General features: G+C 50.1%; 9 protein-coding genes across 9 annotated transcripts; 4 read left to right on the top strand and 5 right to left on the bottom strand.

Moving 5' to 3' along the window:
- Window positions 1-201: 201 nt before the first annotated feature.
- NCS54_01458500 (KR domain-containing protein) lies at window positions 202-1,062 on the bottom strand (the record flags this gene model as incomplete). The annotated part of the gene is made up of 1 exon (XM_053159728.1): window positions 202-1,062. One exon carries the CDS (start codon window positions 1,060-1,062, stop codon window positions 202-204), a length of 861 nt encoding a protein of 286 aa, XP_053015703.1.
- A 1,137-nt stretch (window positions 1,063-2,199) lies between these two features.
- Window positions 2,200-3,765, bottom strand: NCS54_01458400 (Hypothetical protein; the record flags this gene model as incomplete). The annotated part of the gene is made up of 5 exons (XM_053159727.1): window positions 2,200-2,711; window positions 2,777-3,086; window positions 3,135-3,333; window positions 3,405-3,414; window positions 3,462-3,765. The coding sequence occupies 5 exons, from the start codon at window positions 3,763-3,765 to the stop codon at window positions 2,200-2,202; spliced, it is 1,335 nt and encodes a 444-aa protein (XP_053015702.1).
- Window positions 3,766-4,874: 1,109 nt separating this feature from the next.
- On the top strand, window positions 4,875-6,083 carry NCS54_01458300 (Trichodiene synthase; the record flags this gene model as incomplete). The annotated part of the gene is made up of 3 exons (XM_053159726.1): window positions 4,875-5,353; window positions 5,393-5,690; window positions 5,778-6,083. 3 exons carry the CDS (start codon window positions 4,875-4,877, stop codon window positions 6,081-6,083), a joined length of 1,083 nt encoding a protein of 360 aa, XP_053015701.1.
- Window positions 6,084-6,880: 797 nt separating this feature from the next.
- NCS54_01458200 (Methyltransf-25 domain-containing protein) lies at window positions 6,881-7,525 on the top strand (the record flags this gene model as incomplete). Its single annotated transcript, XM_053159725.1, has 1 exon — window positions 6,881-7,525. The coding sequence occupies one exon, from the start codon at window positions 6,881-6,883 to the stop codon at window positions 7,523-7,525; it is 645 nt and encodes a 214-aa protein (XP_053015700.1).
- A 279-nt stretch (window positions 7,526-7,804) lies between these two features.
- On the bottom strand, window positions 7,805-9,515 carry NCS54_01458100 (Hypothetical protein; the record flags this gene model as incomplete). Its single annotated transcript, XM_053159724.1, has 5 exons — window positions 7,805-8,857; window positions 8,919-9,128; window positions 9,181-9,209; window positions 9,263-9,320; window positions 9,450-9,515. 5 exons carry the CDS (start codon window positions 9,513-9,515, stop codon window positions 7,805-7,807), a joined length of 1,416 nt encoding a protein of 471 aa, XP_053015699.1.
- Window positions 9,516-9,855: 340 nt separating this feature from the next.
- NCS54_01458000 (Hypothetical protein) lies at window positions 9,856-11,183 on the bottom strand (the record flags this gene model as incomplete). The annotated part of the gene is made up of 5 exons (XM_053159723.1): window positions 9,856-10,450; window positions 10,516-10,763; window positions 10,825-10,850; window positions 10,902-11,032; window positions 11,098-11,183. 5 exons carry the CDS (start codon window positions 11,181-11,183, stop codon window positions 9,856-9,858), a joined length of 1,086 nt encoding a protein of 361 aa, XP_053015698.1.
- A 1,209-nt stretch (window positions 11,184-12,392) lies between these two features.
- NCS54_01457900 (Hypothetical protein) lies at window positions 12,393-14,153 on the top strand (the record flags this gene model as incomplete). The annotated part of the gene is made up of 6 exons (XM_053159722.1): window positions 12,393-12,473; window positions 12,533-12,626; window positions 12,679-13,273; window positions 13,398-13,524; window positions 13,764-13,930; window positions 13,985-14,153. The coding sequence occupies 6 exons, from the start codon at window positions 12,393-12,395 to the stop codon at window positions 14,151-14,153; spliced, it is 1,233 nt and encodes a 410-aa protein (XP_053015697.1).
- A 113-nt stretch (window positions 14,154-14,266) lies between these two features.
- On the bottom strand, window positions 14,267-16,144 carry NCS54_01457800 (AA-permease domain-containing protein; the record flags this gene model as incomplete). The annotated part of the gene is made up of 5 exons (XM_053159721.1): window positions 14,267-14,508; window positions 14,563-15,216; window positions 15,272-15,515; window positions 15,564-15,714; window positions 15,774-16,144. 5 exons carry the CDS (start codon window positions 16,142-16,144, stop codon window positions 14,267-14,269), a joined length of 1,662 nt encoding a protein of 553 aa, XP_053015696.1.
- Window positions 16,145-17,129: 985 nt separating this feature from the next.
- NCS54_01457700 (Aminotran-5 domain-containing protein) lies at window positions 17,130-18,404 on the top strand (the record flags this gene model as incomplete). Its single annotated transcript, XM_053159720.1, has 1 exon — window positions 17,130-18,404. The coding sequence occupies one exon, from the start codon at window positions 17,130-17,132 to the stop codon at window positions 18,402-18,404; it is 1,275 nt and encodes a 424-aa protein (XP_053015695.1).
- Between the last annotated feature and the right edge of the window lie 145 nt (window positions 18,405-18,549).

The following is an 18,549-nucleotide window of genomic DNA, read 5'->3' as shown; positions in this document are numbered from 1 at the left end:
AAAGGGGTTAGATTTTAACCTCTTTAGCTAGTTAAGATATAAGCTATTTATTATAAGCAGAGCTGGTTTTAGCGCGTTATTGAAGCTATCGATAATTGCGTGGATAAACTTTATTGATTTAAGCCCATTGGGATCTTAGGCTTTGGCTATAGAGCCTTTATTATAAAAATTATTGAGATATTGATTATGATACTTGGATCCCTATTTTGGGTGGCATAAAGTCATAGAATAATAAAGCACCCGTAGATTCTGGTTTCCATACCTCACAATCAAGTTATATTTCTCAGTGTTTTCTCTTTTATCTGCCCAGCATGCGTAAAACAGATCTACTTCCTCCCTCGAATGGCCCCTCGCCTGTTGAGGGTAGATCTGGGAAGCCACACTCGTTTTCCCAGCCACGTAGCCTGGATTGACGGCGCCAATTCGCATCATCGCCTCCTGGTTTACGCCGGCATGGAAATTGTCACCGAGGTTGGTGTCGTCCATCCCTCCGATCAAGAGCGCAATGCAGTTAATACCCATGTCGCCGTAGTATCCCGCGGTGTTCCTGGTGAGGCCGACGATCCCATGTTTGCTGACAGTGTAGGCGAGGCCACCGTTGACGCCCCTGTAACTGGCGACGGAACTAATGTTGATGATCGTTCCACCGGGGCTGGGTTGCTTTTGCATGGCATTAACCGCGCTCTTGGTAGTCAAGAATGTTCCCGTCAAGTTGATGTTGATGATCTTGTCCCACGAGGCTTTGGACGTCGTGGCAATAGGATCAAAGTTGTCAATGATTCCGGCGTTGTTGACGACGAGGTCGAGACGGCCAAACTTTGCAACAACGCTGTCAATAAACTCCTCCACGGCACCTTCATCAGTGATGTCTGTCTTCGACACCAGGATTCTGGCATTGTTCTTTGCCCATTCTTTCTCCATGAGGGCCATCTGGTCCTGGTTCAGGTCACAAATGGCGACGTTGCTGCCGGCCTCGAGGAAAGCAATTGCAATTGCTTTGCCGAGGCCACCAGCGCCGCCGGTCACGGCCACGGTGATGCCTTGCGTAGCTGAGGAGGCCATGGCGATTTCAACAGAGTGTTGTCGTATTTAGGTCGAAATGTATAAGGTGGTAGTGTATTACGACTCATCTTGTGCATGGGTCAAGAGAGGGGTTTAATTTATAGCCCGTATCAGGTGGCTTTGTCAAATGATGTATCGGATTCTCGAAACGAAGCAAAACCCCGGAGTTGGTTGATGCGTCGCAACACAAAAGGCGGGGGGTCCTGGCACCCAGAGCAGAAATATTTAGTCGCAGAATCAGCCTTCCTTTTCCAACCCACAACACCACGAAACTCACCATGTCTTCTGTCCCTCTCAATCAACCACCACGATGTAGTACCACTGATTCAATTCCGGGCCCGACCCAGGGGCATGGCACCTTCTCTGTTTCCTGTTCCACTATCATGCCAGCCTCTCCCCTTAAATGCCTCGAAACATGCCTCAATACGACTAGATATTCTGCTTGGAATACATTCTGTCCACGAGCTACTATCCAAGAGACACCGCCCGTTCCCGCCGATCTCCCACCCGAGCTACGAAATTTAGCTAGCCGAGAGAACCATCTCTATACCGGGGTCAAGTTTTAGTTTGAGGCGGTGATGAAGCAGGGGCAGCCGCCAACACTCTCGCTACTAGAGGTCTCAATCTTGGAACAAATCCAAAGAGACGGAAGAAGTGGTTACCGGGTTTCATGGACTATGCGAGATTCTCCTTACTATCTAATGCGGGCCGAACGGACACAAGAGTTCATAGAGACGAAGGACGGAAACGGGACCGAGTACTACTGCTGGGAGACATTCGGTGGCATTCTAGCGTATATCACCAAGTTCTTCTTTGGGGCGCAGCTGGAAGATGGATTTGGGCGGTGGATGGATTCGTTGAAACGTGAGGTAGGTAGAAGCTAATATGCAAAGTTGCTTTGTTGGAGAAACAGAGCACACCCAACCACAGGCAGAAGAAAACGCCTTCTCCCTTCTGAGACATTTGCAAGACGAATTCCGCACATTTCTTAGTAATATCAACACGATAGAAAATAGTAATGGAGTTGATCAATTAATTTACCATGTATGCTATTGACTTTGATCGTGAAACCATGGTATTATTCGCGGGTCTAATACACCCGTTTGATCTACTCTAATCTTGCTCCGCTTCGTCGCCTTAAAGGTCCCGAAAAACCTCATCAAGGACCGCCCTTTGCTCCTGTCTATACGCATAGGCTCGCTGTTGTCTTTCATCTTGGGGTTCTCCCAGTGTTCTTCCGTGTCGATCAATCTCCCTCCTCATAGCACGCAAACACCGGCATATGAACTGGACCGTGGCTCGCACATTTCTGCCTAAAGGAATCTCCTGTGGCTCCAATCTCATTGTGGCTCTTTCGCGAAGGTTGGCTTCTCTAAGAGACACCATCGACACGAAGGTTGGGTTAAAGTGCCTCAACCACCTCACAGGGTGGTCTGGGTTGATAGGGCCGCGACGGTCAAGCGATGGAGACCTCACAGTGAGAAGAGAAAGATATTTGTCCTCAGAAGTCCAGTAAGGGTCGTCAACTGTGGCAGCAGAGCTGAAGACACAGTGGTCCGGGTGCATTGGTCTGGTGAGATCGAAAGGAGAGGACAGCACGAGTTCCGCGGCCTCATTGTCTGGAAGAACAAACCCAAAGTCTTTCAACACTGGATTTCTGGTTAGTAACGCAGATCATGAGCTATGGGACACAGATACGAGGGCATGTACTTACAAACCGTGTTATCGAATCTCTGTGTCTTCTTGTCATAGGCAATGTAAAACGGATCGCCCGGTTTTAGTTCTATGTTCTTGCTTACAGACAAGCATTTGTCATCCAAGTCATACTCGGTGTTTGTCTCTTGGGCATGGTTCAAGGTTTCAAGAATGGGAAGTAGAATCTTTGCTGTGTCATCCAAGTTCACACCAGCCTTGACCAGATGTTGGAACTCGGGCTTGATGTTGGCAATGTCCGGTTCGAGAATGATGGACCAGAAATATCTGGAGTAGAAGCAGTAGTATGCCCAGAGGCCAAGTTCCCTGCACTACATATCAGCTCCTTAATTCTCCATGACTCGAAAACCTCCACTCACAAGGTGAATTGGGACGCATCCCAGCCGTATTTCTGGAGTCTCCACAGCCTCAGTCCACCGCTTGATGTGGTCTGTTTTCTGATTGGCTACAGCCTCCTCTAGAAACGTGCCTCGGAGCCACAAAAGGTCCTTTTCTGACCACAGCAGAGGGATGGCACTGTCCTTGGTATCGTCGGGCTGAGGAAGGATTTGGATGTACCTGAGTTGTTTGTCAGTCTACAGAGCCTCCTTGGGAAGAACCTACTCACGGGTACCAGAAACTCTGCTCACCCAACAAGTACTGTTAGACCAAGAAGATAGCATTGATGGTGTCGTGGTCAGACGTACTCTGCAAATACTCTTCCGGCAACGGCTCTAAGTGAGGCAGATAGGGCGAGCCAGGAACACCTCCAGAAACGGCATTGAAGTAGGATAGACTGATGCCGTAGGGGACCTTAAAAAGCGTTTCGAAAGGTTGGATAGCCTGGCCGGTGACCAGCACTTCGGCACCCCGGTTCAGTGTGACGACGAATCTCAGTGAAGGGTGAAAGTATGCGCCATTATGCCGTGCCCACTCGAGAAACATTTCATACTTCTTCTCAGCATCACTGAGAGACTCAGTTTGCTCTTGCCGCAAAGAAGCGACCGTCATTGTAGTCAGATGGGTATTTGGAATGATTGTGATTGGGAAAACTGGGAGACGATGGAGGGAATGAGAGTCATAACAAGCGAAAATATAGATATGGCTAGATATGGCGTTGAACTCGGCTGCTAGATTACCGTTGTTCTAGGCTCGTAAGACGGTGCATGAGGTTAACGGAGCCACGGCTATGATCGTCGGAGCTGCGAAGTCGCACTGCAGGCCGAATTTGCCTGAGACATGGGTCCGTTATCAACGCAACAGTAGAGCACGTAACGTATTTGTAATATCCCTACAAATGACGCAATTGGTAGATTGAAAACCATACGTATCAGCGATTCTAAGATGACGAAACAAGGGGGAGTAAGTGGTGAGGGTGTTTCAAATGGCTTTGCAACATTGTCCTCACAGCATTTCTTTTCTTATGTCTTCTTGTCTCTCCCTCCCTCCCCGCCAACGTGTTCAAGTCACACAAAATTGCCGCAGATCGTATGTTGACGAGGTTGGAATTGTAAGAGATAAGCTGCATGCCCCAATATCGCACAACTTGCGTGGTCCCCGCAGCTTGCTGCTGCTTACCGATAATTGCCGGTTGAGATTTGGACCTGGGGAAGCGGACTTAACGAAAATAAAGAAGGAACTTAAGTGACGGGTCCCGAGCTCCCCGAGACATCGTTATCAAGACGTGGCTGTTGCTCCGGCGCGGGATCAACCTTACTCGGGCCGTAACGGTTCGCCCCTTGCGAGCTCGGCCCTCGCTATCTTGACTAAACTGGGACAACCGGAAGTCTTGGCAAAGCGTTGCTTGCCACTCATGATACCTCCTCTACTATCCAGAGTATACCTTTGACGAGTAGGTGCGGCTGGTATCATACGTGGTCGATGGAACAAAGCTCACACGGGAATACGACTCCTTTTCGTCAAGACAATGCAAATCATCGTGGATCTACCCTGTTTATTCAAAGGTAAAGTTTTCATGAATCGTAGGAACAACTTGAATACTTTAAGCCCCCGGCCTCGAAGAGCAACAGAGCAATAAGCCCTTTGAGCTCACCCAAGCAACTCGCCTTTCATACAAACTTCTTCCTGCTTCAGCAGTCTTACCACACTATTTTATCAACATGGATGACTCGATCTTCCTCGTATTTATCAGTGCCCTAAACAGGTACTTCGATACCATTCAGTATCACGACGACATCTATGATCATGAGACGCGTGTAGCAACCCTTCGCCATATCTACGCAGAGACTGCCAAGTACTTTGATCAGCCTAAGCAGAGGGCAGCGATCAAAGCCCAGCCTACAAGATTCAAGGCCATCATGCGCACCAGCTCTCAGGTCGTGGTGTACTACTGGCCCAAGTGCTCGCTAGACGTTATGGTTGCTGTCAGTGTCTATTTTGTTCACATTGTCCTCCTCGACGACAGCACCAACAACCCAAGCCCCTTGATGTTGACATTTGGCAACGATCTCATCAAGAGCGAGCCGCAGAAGCACCCATTTTGGTCGCTGATGAACGCTCACCTAAGCAAGTTTCTCAGCTACTATGGGGGACTTTGCTCCCTCGCCATCCTCAGGAGCACCTTTGATTACTTTCAGGGGTGCTAGGTGGAGCAACACAACTTTCATGGCTACCCTAGTTCTGAGTACTTCCCAGGCTTCTTGCGTCGCTTGAATGGGCTTGGGGGCATCTATGGTGGAAGCTTATTCCCTCGCGACGACTTTGACGAGGATGCCCTATTCCCCCAGATTACAACTGCTATCGCTGAACTAGAGATTCCTATCGCCTTCATCAATGACCTAATGTCTTTCTATAAGGAATACGGTAACCCAAGAGATGAGGTGAACCTGGTCTCGAACTGGTGCACCACTGAGGGGCTCTCCATCTCCGAATACTTCGAAAGACTCACCAACGAAACCTATCGCGGCTCCAAGCGCGTAATGGACATGTTGAACGGTCTCAATGATAAAGATCCTAAGATTTCTAAGACTATTCATGCCTTCATCCATGGCTACGTCACCTAGCACTTCTGCGATAAAAGATTCCGTTTCAAAGAATCGTATGAGCGATGCGGTGACAACCCCGAGGAGCTCAAGTTCCGCAAGTACTACGAGAAAGCCATGGCTATTAGAACCATTGACTTCAAGGAATGGACTGTCTGGCTCCCTGTCAACGGTGCCGAGAAGATGGCGGAGATGAATGGAATCCCCAATGAAGTCACTAATGGTATTCATGATGGGGAGGCGGAAGGTTTGAAGAACGGTATTTCGCACGGGCTAGGCAATGGAGAACTTCTGAACCTGTATGCCACGCCCATGGTGGCTAAGTAAACAGATAGGCTGGACTTTCCAATCATCTTGTCGGCAGCCGACCTGCCGACCCTTGAATTTGACCAAGTTTCATTACAAGTACCCGTACCATACTGACGTACAGAAGAATGGTGGGGAGAGATTTATTCATGGATTAGATAATACGTGTATCATAGGGACACTCGTAAATTAATGAGCTCGTATGAAGCTTGAGACCCTGGTCACTTCCTTCGTAATGAGGTTTTTCTAGCGTAGCTTGTATTTCCGATCCATGGCAGCATGGTTGAGCTAAGAAGAGTTCCGCATTAGATCTTGTGACCCCTGTTAGCGAAAAGATTTATCCTAGGCGATTAGCCAAGTCTCCTGAGATCATCTCATTTTGGAGAGGGCTAAATCCCAGTGCGTGGCAGCCGGGCCATCTCTCCATTCCTTGGCTGAGAACCTAGGGCGGCAAATCAGTGAGATGACGTGAGCCGGACTGTTCAACTTGAGATACACAATCGGGAAGCATATCTCTCCACTTAGTGTGACGACGCGGGATGATCATCGGCAATTGATATTTCAAGACACGCTGCCCTTGCAGAGCTGGTGTCTTTGTCTTCCTTGGACGCGATAAGCTCGCATTTGGAGGATGAGTATCTATAAATACCTGCAACTTCAGACACACCTCTAATAAGACTCTTTAGCTTTCAAGCCCAAATCGATACTTACTACCAAAGACCTGGCCCGGATTCCACTTCCCACGCTCCTCTCCAAGATCAGCATCATTCCACCACTCAAACCCCAACAGAACACAAGTGGTATTGATCCTCCACAAGATGGATACTCTCATCCAGCGAATTGTCGACACTTACGCTGAATGTGCCCCCACGTATGATGAGGAGGTCACCCAGTTCCCGTATTACCAGACGCTGAAGAATCTCGTCTTCACCTTCGATTGGGCCGGCTCCGTGCTGGACCTTGGTTGCGGGACCGGCCTCCTCGGGCAGCTGCTTTATGAGAAAGGCGAGCCGTTCACCATCATGGGGGTCGATCTGTCGCCCGCCATGACTGCAAGCCCGTCCATCAGCAAGTACTACGAAACACCCATTACCATTGGGACAGTTCAAGACGCCATTACCCAACCACTTAAAGTCAACCACGTTGCTTGTTTCGGGACCTTGACTTACCTGAACGACAACGAATTTTTGACCTTCTTGGAGCGGGCGCTGGATGTGGCACAGAGATCCATCACGTTTGACATGGAGGACGTGTCGGAGGAGTACCGAAAAAGGATGGCAGAAGACAACACGATCCTACCATGCTATAACCACACCAAGGCTTGGAAGGCGTGGAAGGAATCCAAGCTGCCAGCTGGTTGGGGAGTCGTCCATGACGAATATGGACTGCAGTATCACGATAACCATGAGACGGGCTATGATATCAGCGACACGATGGTTCGGCTGGAAAAGGCGGGAGACTAGATTCTACATCGTGCTCACTTGGCGCTCTTGGCAGAACCAAATGTGTTCCAAACTCGGCATACCGCATCTCACGTATGCAAGGGGTTCTGGTGGGGGTTGTGCCAAGAAACGTTGTATACCCGTACTGCAGTATTAAGTTGTCCAACAATTGGGTGTTGTACATGTCCATATCTTGTCATACCGCAGTACCACATTCGTGTGCCTCCTAATCTGGTTCCTCCTGTCGTGGGTGTCACGGACAAATCTCCCCGACGACCCATCCAGACCTGCTCCCTTGCATCAGCTTGTACGGCGCACGCAGCGAACCCGAAGATTTCTTCCGTAGTACAGTGCCTGAAAACAATCCCTCCACATCAACACGGAATCGTTTTCCTCTTCCAAGTACTCCATGTCTAACTGACGCAACAAGGTGGCGAACGAAATGTATAGCTCACTCCAGGCCAAGTTGATCCCGGTGCAACTCCTTTGCCCCCTGGAAAAAGCTACCAGGTACTTGTCGAGACTCGAGCTGCCCTTTTCCGATAAAGTATCCAACCAGCGCTGCGGCTCAAACTTGTGGGGGTCCTGGAACAGGCTGGACGATAGGTGGACAAAGATGTGAGACACTCCCACGCTTGTCCCGCCTGGGACGAAGTAACCATCCACTTGAGCCCCCTCTTCAGGCACGATGCGGGGCAGAGGGCTGACAACTCCGTGTGTAAGTCGAAGTGACTCCTTGATAGTCGCGGTAAGCAGTGGCAGCTTCTCTAGTGCCTCCAGACCGGGGACCGAATCGGACACGTTCGGCCAGGCCTTGGTGAGCTCGGCTTGGAGGCGGGGATACAGGTCCGGGTGGCGGAGGATACCATGGATTCCGAGGGCCATGGCGCTGGCCACTGTCTCACCTCCACCCACGATAAACGCCTGCAGCTCACCAACCAGGCTTTCGGTGTCCAATTTGTTCTTATCAGAGCGACTGACGAGGTACGGTAACATGGTGACGGGTGAAATATCATCAAAACTGCAAGGCTCCTCGATGGCTGTGTTGACGTGCTTCTCAACCATGGTCTCGTATTCGGTCAGGACCTCTTCTCCAGGCGTTAGGCTCGGAGGAAGTGAGTACATGAAACGTCGGATGGTCGGGAAAGCCTTCATCGGGACGAAAAAACGCAGGTTCTCATCCATGGCAAGGATCAGTGGCGACTTGTAGCCAGGAGCGTCCAGTGTTTTGGAAGATATGCCCAAGCAAATTTCCGTCATGACGTCTTGTGCCAAACAGCGAAATGCCAATGACAGATCAGAGAGACGGTCTTCTTCCCCATCTTCAGCCAGTCTGGCCACAAGAACTTGCATCTGCGTTGCTACTGGCCAGCGTTCTGGTTCGCGAAACAGATGGACTTGGGGGGCTCCATACCTGTCTGTCTATTGCATCTTGCATCTTCAGAATGTTTCTGCGCGAGTAGAACGGCTGAACAATCTCTCGCCTCTGCTTTGCAGCTCTATGTGACGTCATACCAAAAGAAGAGTTTTCTTCCATGACAGCTGCGTACACCGTTTTGTCCTTGTCCCATCTGGAGTTCTGATTGTAGATGTCACAGTGGGCTTGAAAGGTTGAGAAGTGTAACTTTGTATCCTGTTAGGTGATCTCCTAAGTCCCTGCTAGTCACTCAACTTACGAGATTGGGACCATATCTCACAACGGTTCCTTCTCAAGGTTAGCAAGTGAGAAATGAATTAGGGACGAATACTCAAACTCACCATAAGTCGCATGAAGGCTGCGAAGAATGTCTGTCAAAGACTTGCCCTTGACCGCTTCCTGGTACGAGAGCCACCACTGTGACCAGGCTGCCAGTTTAGGCCCCGGAAACTTGGCTAAGGTGTGCAAGAAAAGGCTGAAAAGAAATGTGCCTAGGCAGTATACTACCAAGATGCTCGCAACACTCACTGCCAGAGACTTGTAGTGCGCACATGTCCCTGCTGCGACAATGCTTAGGACGTGGTGAAATCCCATTTTACCTAGCGTGAATGAAAAGAAATCGGCAAGGATGGTCCAGAATACTGCTCTGGAAGGAGCCTGCCTTTTTCTTCTAGGAGACTCTGTGCTCGAGAGTCCTGTGGTTCGACCGCTTTCCTGTGTGGGACAAGTGCGCCTAACACAACCCCTTGATAGTCTAGAATAAGGACCGGTTTCTAGAACCTCTCAAGTAGAGGTGAAACCCTTGTACCGCCAGTTGTTATCGGTTACACGGGGGCAACCAGGGTTCGCGGGCGTAAGCACCCAGGATTACGTTTCACGGGAACGTGCTCGAGGACTGAGACATTGACATTCTTTCTAGTTCCACTCAACTTGACTACCTAATAATGAAAAAGGACACATCGGATGATCCAGGCTTGTGGCTCCTAGCATTGTCTAGCGTGCATTCCCTGCTTCGAAACCACCGGGCGAGGTCTTCTGAATCCTCAGCAGTATTGAACCACATTGCACCTTCTCCAAGTCTCTTCTCGTAGTAGTCCAAGTAACCCTTTTGGTGCGGTGGGTGATGACGGTACGTGGTGGCACACCAGATTGCGAACCCTGTCGCGATGGCCTCCTGGCAGTCGAACCACTTGCGCATGTCCTCGGGGAGGCTTTCGGATGGGTTCTTGGCGAAGTAACCCTTCTTGAGAGTGAGGTACTCTTCCTCGCACTCGAAGCACTTTCGGCTCAGCCACTCCTTTGCGTCATTGACCGATAACCCTCCCAGGCGACCAAGGAGCGCGATCCCGTTGATGATGTTACGGCCCTCACCATGACTCGCAGCAATACCCAATTCCTTCTCCCAAGTATAGTAGTCGTATATGCAGCAAGAATGGATCCATAAGGGCCGGAATACAGCATCAACCGATTCCTTTTGCTCGGCCGTCAGGTTGAGGTTGGCCCCGAACTCTGCACAAGCGAAAACCGATCTGGATATCAACAAAGAATCCTTGTTAGCTAGTGTACTCTTGTCTAAAAACGTGAGATAACTAACGGCCATGCAATATCATCTATGCGCTCCGCCAGGTAGTCATCCATTGTCTTGTAGTGCGGCATGCGAGGCGAAAGATTTGGTGTTTCAGTGAGTTCTTTCATGGCCTGGATGGTCTTGGGCCCGAGATTCTGATCTGCCATGCTGATCGTCTTTGCGATCTTGGGGAGCACATGTTTGAAGTTTACCTGCCACTCTGGATTATTGAACTTGGGGTCTTTGGGAACCGGGAAGTCGATGGTTGCCCCCATCTAAAGGTACCGTTGTCTGTCAGAGATCCAAGATTCCCAACGACAAAAAAAGAAGACTTACCATCTCGGCCATTTCCTCTTCAAACGCTGAACTATGTTAGCTACTGCAAATTCATTGTTACCGGCCATGGTACCCACCCTCGCAGAAGCTGAGAACCTCGTTGAGGTACGCAAGAATGGGCAGTCTATCTGGTAGGCTCTCGGCATAGATAGTGGCCGCAAAGTTGGCAGCGCTGGCCAAGCTACCCTGGATGATGCCCACATTGTCCCTACCGAAAACATCGATTTGGGTCTGAATGCAGGCGTCATCGGCACGCTGGGCATGTTTACTGACTCGGGGAGAAATTGTTCTGAAAAAGTATTAGGGTTACCCTCCCAGTACTTGCGGTCAAGAACAACAGAAGTGCTCTGGGAATTCATTGTGACACGAATTGGGTAGTGAAATCGAAGTGACAGTGGAAAAGATGCGGGGAATGGTCGATGTGATGCAGGATCGCCTAGGACCAACTTGTTTGCGGTGTCGAGAGCCTTGTATCTATACCTCTCACTCGTAGTTCAGAGGGAGTGGCTGGATACTCTACGTTTAGTCTATGGTTTCGCGAGAAGCGATAGATCTCGTTTCACCGGTGCGAGCTCCATTCCTGACTGCCTTCACTGAATTTACCGCTTAAGAAACTGCTGTGGCTATGGAACAAATTGCTGCTGGGCCAACTGTCTATCCCCGGTAGGGAACACCATGGGGCCAGCCGCGCCTCATCCCAATCCGAGAGTAATACTGACTAGGCCCTTTCAGATTGGCCCGCAGGTGCCCTTCCTGAGGACACGAGGTCTTCGTGTCTTATGTTCAGTTTCTTGTTTGTCTTGTAACTGCCGTGTCACATAGTTAAACGCCCTGGCGTCTCGTCGAAATTAGGAAGACCAGAGTGTGGTCCGATAAGAGTTATGTGGAGTACTTTACAAGACATCGAAGATCCGCGGAGTGAATTATGCTTAAAGCTTAGCTTTGTCTCGGAATCATTCGTTGAGATCACCAACAGGCAACGGCAGCGTCAAAGCTGAGTGGGGAAACAAGGGCTGTGTGGCTCAGGTTCGATCCGAGACAAACGGCACTGGGTGCAGATACGAAGTACTTTGGTACAACGGCGGATGAAAGCTCTTATCTCAGACATATGCTCTGAGCAGGTGAGTGGTGGAGCATGTTACAACATACAGCCACCGTGTTGCCCATGAAAACATGGGCTGAGGTTATCGTAGAGATCTTCGTGTGAGGAGTAAGCGTAAGGGTTCCTGCTTGTGCGTCGATGTGCACTGAAAACAACGCGCGTACCAACCCGTTTATTGACCAACCATCAGAAGCTGTGTGAGGTCTCACTTTCCATACAGGGAGAAGTGTTCAAGCGCATCGGCATATTGCCATCCGGATGTTTCTCTTTCTTATCGTACACGCGCTTCGAGTCAAACTGATCAGACGCAAAGAGATCATGCGGGCGTCGGCTCCTAACAACTTGACTCCGCGTCTCCTTATTTGCGAAACTAGTTTGACGAACAACTTTTTTTGTTAATCTTGACCTTGCTGCTATCGAAGGCTTCACTCTATTCCATTTCATCGTCATCAACTCAAGACCAACCATGACTGAGAACGTATTCTGGACAGAGAAGCCTGTTGTTGCCGCTGTTGGGGCGGCTGGGTTGTTCTGGGTTTCTTACCTTGTGTGCAAAGCCATCTATAACCTTTTCTTCCATCCACTGAGCAAGTTCCCGGTCCCAAGATTGCTGCCATTGGGACATACTACGAGTTCTATCACGATGTAATCAAGGATGGCACATACCTGTGGAGGATCGAAGAGATGCATCGCAAATACGGTAATGGACATCCTCTACCCAGCATTTTGGTGCATCTAACGTGTTATTCAAGGACCAGTTGTCCGAATCAATGCCGATGAGCTACATATCCATGATCCAGACTTCTACTCAAAGGTCTACGCAGGGTCCAAGCGAGTCAACAAGTATGGCCCCGCGGTCGCCACCTTCACAGTACCCAGGGCAAGCTTGGCCACGATCGACCACAATGTTCACCGCCTGCGACGCAGTATCCTCAACCCATACTTCTCCAAGCGTGCCGTAACAATGCTCGAGCCCCTCATCAATGATAAGGTTGATCGGCTTTGCCGTCGTCTTGAGGAGTGGATCGGTCAGAGGACAGCAGTAGACCTAGACGCAGCCATGGCAGCCTTGACGGCTGATATTGTGAGCATCTACTTTTATGGCAAAGACTTTGACTACCTCGGTGGAAAGAACTTCAAGTTTGTTGTCAGAGATGCAATTCTTGGCCTCGTCGGATTTTACCATTTCTCTCGCTTTGTTCCCGCGGTGGCCAACTTCATCAACAGCCTGCCAATCCCCATTGTCCGCATGATTCAACCCGGAGCTGCGGCTCTCCTTGAGTCGCAACAAGAAACCAAGGCCGAGATCCAACAGTCACTCAATGAAAAAGACAATGTCAAGTCAAAGTCAGTCATCGTTGGAGCCCTGGGGGATCCCGACATCCCGGCTGAAGAAAAAACGTTGGGCCGCTTGGTCGGAGGGAGTGACTGTGATCTTTGCAGGCACAGAGACGACCGCTAGGTCCATTAGCGTGGCAATGTTCCACTTGCTACGTGACAAGTCTCTTTTGCAGAAGCTTCGGGATGAGTTGAGCACTGTGGATAAGGGGCCGGGTGGTCAGTGGGCGTACAACCAGCTCGAGACTCTGCCGTACCTTGTAAGGCCCCACCTCATGGAACGCGAATTTTATCAGATGGTGACGCTGACGGTTGGTGTAATTCATCTCAGACTGGGTGTGTTCAAGAAGGTTTGCGACTTGCCCATGGACCTGTCGTCAGGCTTCCAAGGGTCTCTCCAAATGAAGCCCTACAATATGGCGATTGGCTTATCCCGTCCGGTGTGAGTAGGCGTGTCAAGGTTCAGTTACAGTACCCAGCGCTAACATGGGAGCATCAGACTCCAGTTAGCGAGTCTACCCTTCTCGTTCACCTTGATCCCTCAATCTTCCCGAGCCCCAATACATTTGACCCTGACCGCTGGGTGAGAGCTGCTAGAGAGGGTGTACACCTCAGCAAATACCTATGCAGCTTCACCAAGGGGACGAGGCAGTGTCTTGGCATCAAGTAAGCTAACCACCACAGCTCTTCCATTTGAGATTGTTAACCAATCCTACATAGCCTAGCCTACGCCGAGCTGTACATAGCCGTCGCAAAAACCGCGACGTCATTCGAAATGGAGCTCTACAACACGAGCCTCGAAGACGTTCAAGTCCATCATATTCGTCTAACAGGGTACCCGAAGACAGGCACGGGTGAGATCAAGGCAACTGTTACGTCAAAGGCCTAAAGGGATCGGGTCTTGTGATGAATTGTACAATGGTAAAGGAACTATACACCTAGCACAAACGGTCTTGATACAATATTGGAAGCTGTATCGGATGGGCGAGTCTCACTTCCGCTTCAATAATTTCTAGACTTTGTGAGACTACCGAGAGTCCAGCGGAATGCCTTGGTAAGAGTTGAAGGATATTCCTGTCCATCAAACTCAAGCCTCCCTGTGGAAAGATCCATCTCCTTGAGTCCGACCCTTCCAGTACCGTGCCACAGCTTCCACCAAGAAATGTTGAGTATGTAGAAGATGATGCCGATATATGAGGTCATAAACTTGGAAATATCAAATTTGGGAATGAAAGCAGCGTATCCTTTGTGAATTCCATTAGCATCGCTCGTAGTTTGTAGCGATAGATTCTGCTTACCGTTGAAGAAGATGACAATGACAACGACCACAAGACTAACATATGAGCCGTAGGGCTGCAGAAACCCACGGTAAGGCATCACACTTCTTGGGATTCCCTGTGACTTCATTCCTTGCGAAAAGAAGACGTAACTCACGAGAATGCTGACCCAGTTGAGCGTTCCAAACACGGTCACCAGACTCACCAGGTAGCTAAAGACGGTTGCCGAGTTCTGCGAGACGTTCATGTATGCCAGACTGGTAAAGATAGCCACAAGAAGAACACCTGTTAGGGGCACACCCTTTCCAGTAGTTCTTTTGAAGATGGCAGGAGCCTGGTTATCGTGCGCAAGACCAAACAGAGTCCTTGATCCGATATAGATGTCAGCGTTGGCAGCACTGATCACAAACATGAGAAGGCCCCCGTTGGCGACGTCTGGAAGAACAGGAATGTTGGCAAGCTGGCTGGCAATCACAAAGGGACTGGCTCCCGCACCGGTCTTCTGCTTCGTACCACCGATTAGCCTGTCGTTAGTATAAGGGACAGCCATACCCAGGGCAAGGGCTCCCAGGATGTAGAAGAAGATGATGCGCCACATGGTTTGTCTGACTGCCTTACGGATCGTCTTTCGAGGGTTGGGGGCCTCTCCAAAGGCGATTCCGACGACTTCAGTACCTATCCCTGTGTCAACGCAACGGCTTTGGAAGTCCATGGGCAACAACAGACGAACCTGTGTAAGCGAAGCAAGCCTGGACCATACACGCCCAGAAACCAAGCAACTTTCCAGTGGGGCCATCAACGAGAAAGGTACCAAATGCGCCGGGGTCAGACCAGAACTTGAAGCCAATGCGTTCGCCCGATGGCTGTCCTCCAAGTGATATGATCAGACAGACTAGGATGAGCATGATCATGATGAGCAATTTGATAAGAGACATCCAGAATTCGGCCTCTCCAAAGAAGGATACATGAAGAAGCTAGCGTTCACGTTAGTTGCGAATCGAAGGCATGGGGACGAGACTAACGTTGACGAGGACAATAGCAACGGTGAAGGAGGCGACAAAGATGCCAACGTTCAGATCTGGCCGCCAATATTGGATGATTATTCCGGCTGCCGTGAGGTTGTTCGGAAGGACTATGGCATATTTAAGGAAATAATTCCAGCCGGTAGCGAACCTGTAGTTGAGTTATTAGGGTGAACAGGGCAAAAGTAGGGGTTCTCTCTGCCAACGCACCCAAGTGCAGGATCGACAAACCGAGTAGCATATCCGGAGAAGCCTTTATCCATGGGAAACATTGTCGACATCTCAGCAACTGCCGTCATGACAAAGAAGATGCAGGCCCCGATAATCATGTACGCTATGAGAAGACTGCCTGGCCCACCGCGAACAAGGGCAACTCCAGTCCCGATGATAAGACCAGTACCCAGGGCACCGCCAATGGCAATCATGGACACATGGCGCTCCTTAAAGTCGCGACGCAGATGGGTGTGATCGTACTCGACCGTCTGGCCTTCGGCGGTGCAGGTGTTATCCATCTTGGGGCCCTCGAGATCTGCCTTGTTGCAGTCATGCTCGGGGTTGGACGAGTCTTGAATACTCGCCATGCTGGCAAAACTGATTGTGGGATAAATGACTGGGAAAGTGATGGAGAAAGACAGTATTGGTGAATAGTCAAACGTGAAGAGACCGACCCGACTTTATATCTCCTACTACGTGTTAGATCAAAAGAACCATGTCAGTCGAACAAGTCCCTTATCAGCCAAGTGGACCACTAGTTCGTGTATCTACAGGAAGAGATTTGGAACCGACGTAATCAATTATGGGGTTCCCCAGCCTTCAACCCCGGATTCTCGAGTCACGTACCCACCATCTTATCTAGCTCAGGAAGAGCGTTTCTACCATCAAACAAGGTCCGGAACAGCCTGGGAGCTCCTGCGAGATCCGTCCAGGTATGCTGAAAGACAAGGCATGCTATCGCCGAAGTTGGCTAGTCCGTAGATGAGGGGATGGCCGACAGGGGGCGAGTATCCACTCATGGAGGGTAAACTCCACGCGCTTAGAGGGACCTCGGACCAGCGGTTCTGGCCAATCTCGCTCAACTACTCCGTACTGACTCGCGATCCAACGGAGACGAGCCTCCAATGCGGGGAGCATGCGTGACATTGTTATCGTCGGCAAATTCCAGTGAGGGGCATGATACGATAGATCAAGTCGGAGTCATGATCTTTCTGCCCGGCATCGGATGGAATAGTCGAAGTTATGGAGACCTCTGTTTGTCTTGGGAAGATACCCACTAACGGACCTTGAACTCCATCCAAACCAGCCAATCGATGAAGACATTGCCAACGTTTATGGCAGTCATGGCAGCACCTGAGGAGTTAATGTGCTCAGACACGCAGTTGCGCATCCGCTCGGGGAAACTATGGGACTTGCAGATCCAGTGTTGACATGAGAGGAACAACATCGAGGTTGTGAATCTATAAAGGGCCGGTTGTTGCTCGAGATGCAGGGGACAACTCACTCTAGACTCTCATCATCAAACACTCATTATCCATCCTCTTCTTATCCGTTTGATCCATCCCTGTCACCATGGCACCCTCACGAGTTGAAGCTGTCGTTGACTCGTCAACGCCCATCACTTTTCCCAAAGAAACACAGGCTGATGCCAAATGGTCTGCTTATCGCCGTCTTGTCCCGCTGGTGGATGTAGACGGCTACACTTATCTCAACGCCTCTTTTGCCCCTCCGTCAAACCTCATCGTTCACGATGCCCTCACCCGTTACGCCAACGATGCTCTTCATTCTCCAGCTCCCAAGCTAGAATGGCAGAAGACGGCAATCGATACGCGACAGCTGATTGCAACCTACATCAACGCCCCCTCTCCCGAGTCTGTGGCATTGACTCGTGATACAACCGAGGGTCTCAACTGTTTCATTCGGGGCATGAAGTTTGCCCCGGGCGACAACGTCGTCATCCTTGATTCGGAACATCCAAACCATGCCTATGGCTGGATGGCCATGAGAGCTTCTGGCCTGGAGGTCCGCCAAGTTCCCACGATTCCCATTGCTGAAAAGACAGGCATCATCTCTGCTGCAAACGCAGACACGTTTGCCCCTTACGTCGACGACCGCACTCGTGCCATTGGTATCAGCTCGGTCATGTTTCATAGCGGCCAACGGAACGACATCGCTGGCATCTGTGCTAGGTACCGACCTAAAGGCATACACGTGCTTGTGGATATGACCCAGCAAGTCGGCTTCGCGGCTGTTGATGTCCAGGCCTTGGGTCTATCCGCTGCTGCTTTTGGTCTTCACAAGGGCTTGAACTGCCCGACTGGCCTTGCAGCATTGTACGTCGACCCTGAGGTCATTGTGGAGACCGATCCCCATCCTCCAATTGTCGGCTACGGCGCTGTCCTCAACACGCAGGCAGATCTTCTTGTGCCATCGGATGATATCATCTACCATCCCAACGCTCGTCGCTATGAACATCTCAATGTCAGTCTTGTTGCCACCACAGCTGCCAACGCGTTCCTCAAGTTCTATCTCAATGAGATTGGCCCAGGAAATGTTGAAGAACACCTATTCAGCCTCGGAGACGCCCTGAGAAGGGAATGCCGAGACCTAGGCATTAGCATTGTTGGACCAACTTCACGAAAGGAACATGCTCCTCATCTATACATCCTAGATGTGCATGACCCTCGTTGGGCAGAGCACCTTCGCGCGAACCAAATTCTCGTCATGCCTTACAGGCTAGGCATAAGAGTATCCTTTGGCTTCTACAACAATGTCGAAGACGTTAAAAAGCTTGTTGTCGCGCTCAAATCAGGTTTGGAGTCGGGGCTTCCCGTTGGAAAAGTGTAGACGGAAGATGCATCTGTGTCTTAGGTAGAGCGGAGAATCCAAGATGCCATTCAGTCTTCATTTGTTATTGATTTTCCGCCATTTCTAATAGTTATGGTCCATATGGAGGTCGTATCATATACAGTAGTAAAGAAAATACTTTAAA

Source organism: Fusarium falciforme, chromosome 12 (assembly GCF_026873545.1).
Source record: "Fusarium falciforme chromosome 12, complete sequence".
NCBI lineage: Eukaryota > Fungi > Ascomycota > Sordariomycetes > Hypocreales > Nectriaceae > Fusarium > Fusarium falciforme.
The sequence above is the reverse complement of the archived record's forward strand: the minus strand, read 5'-3'. Positions and strand labels throughout refer to the sequence as shown.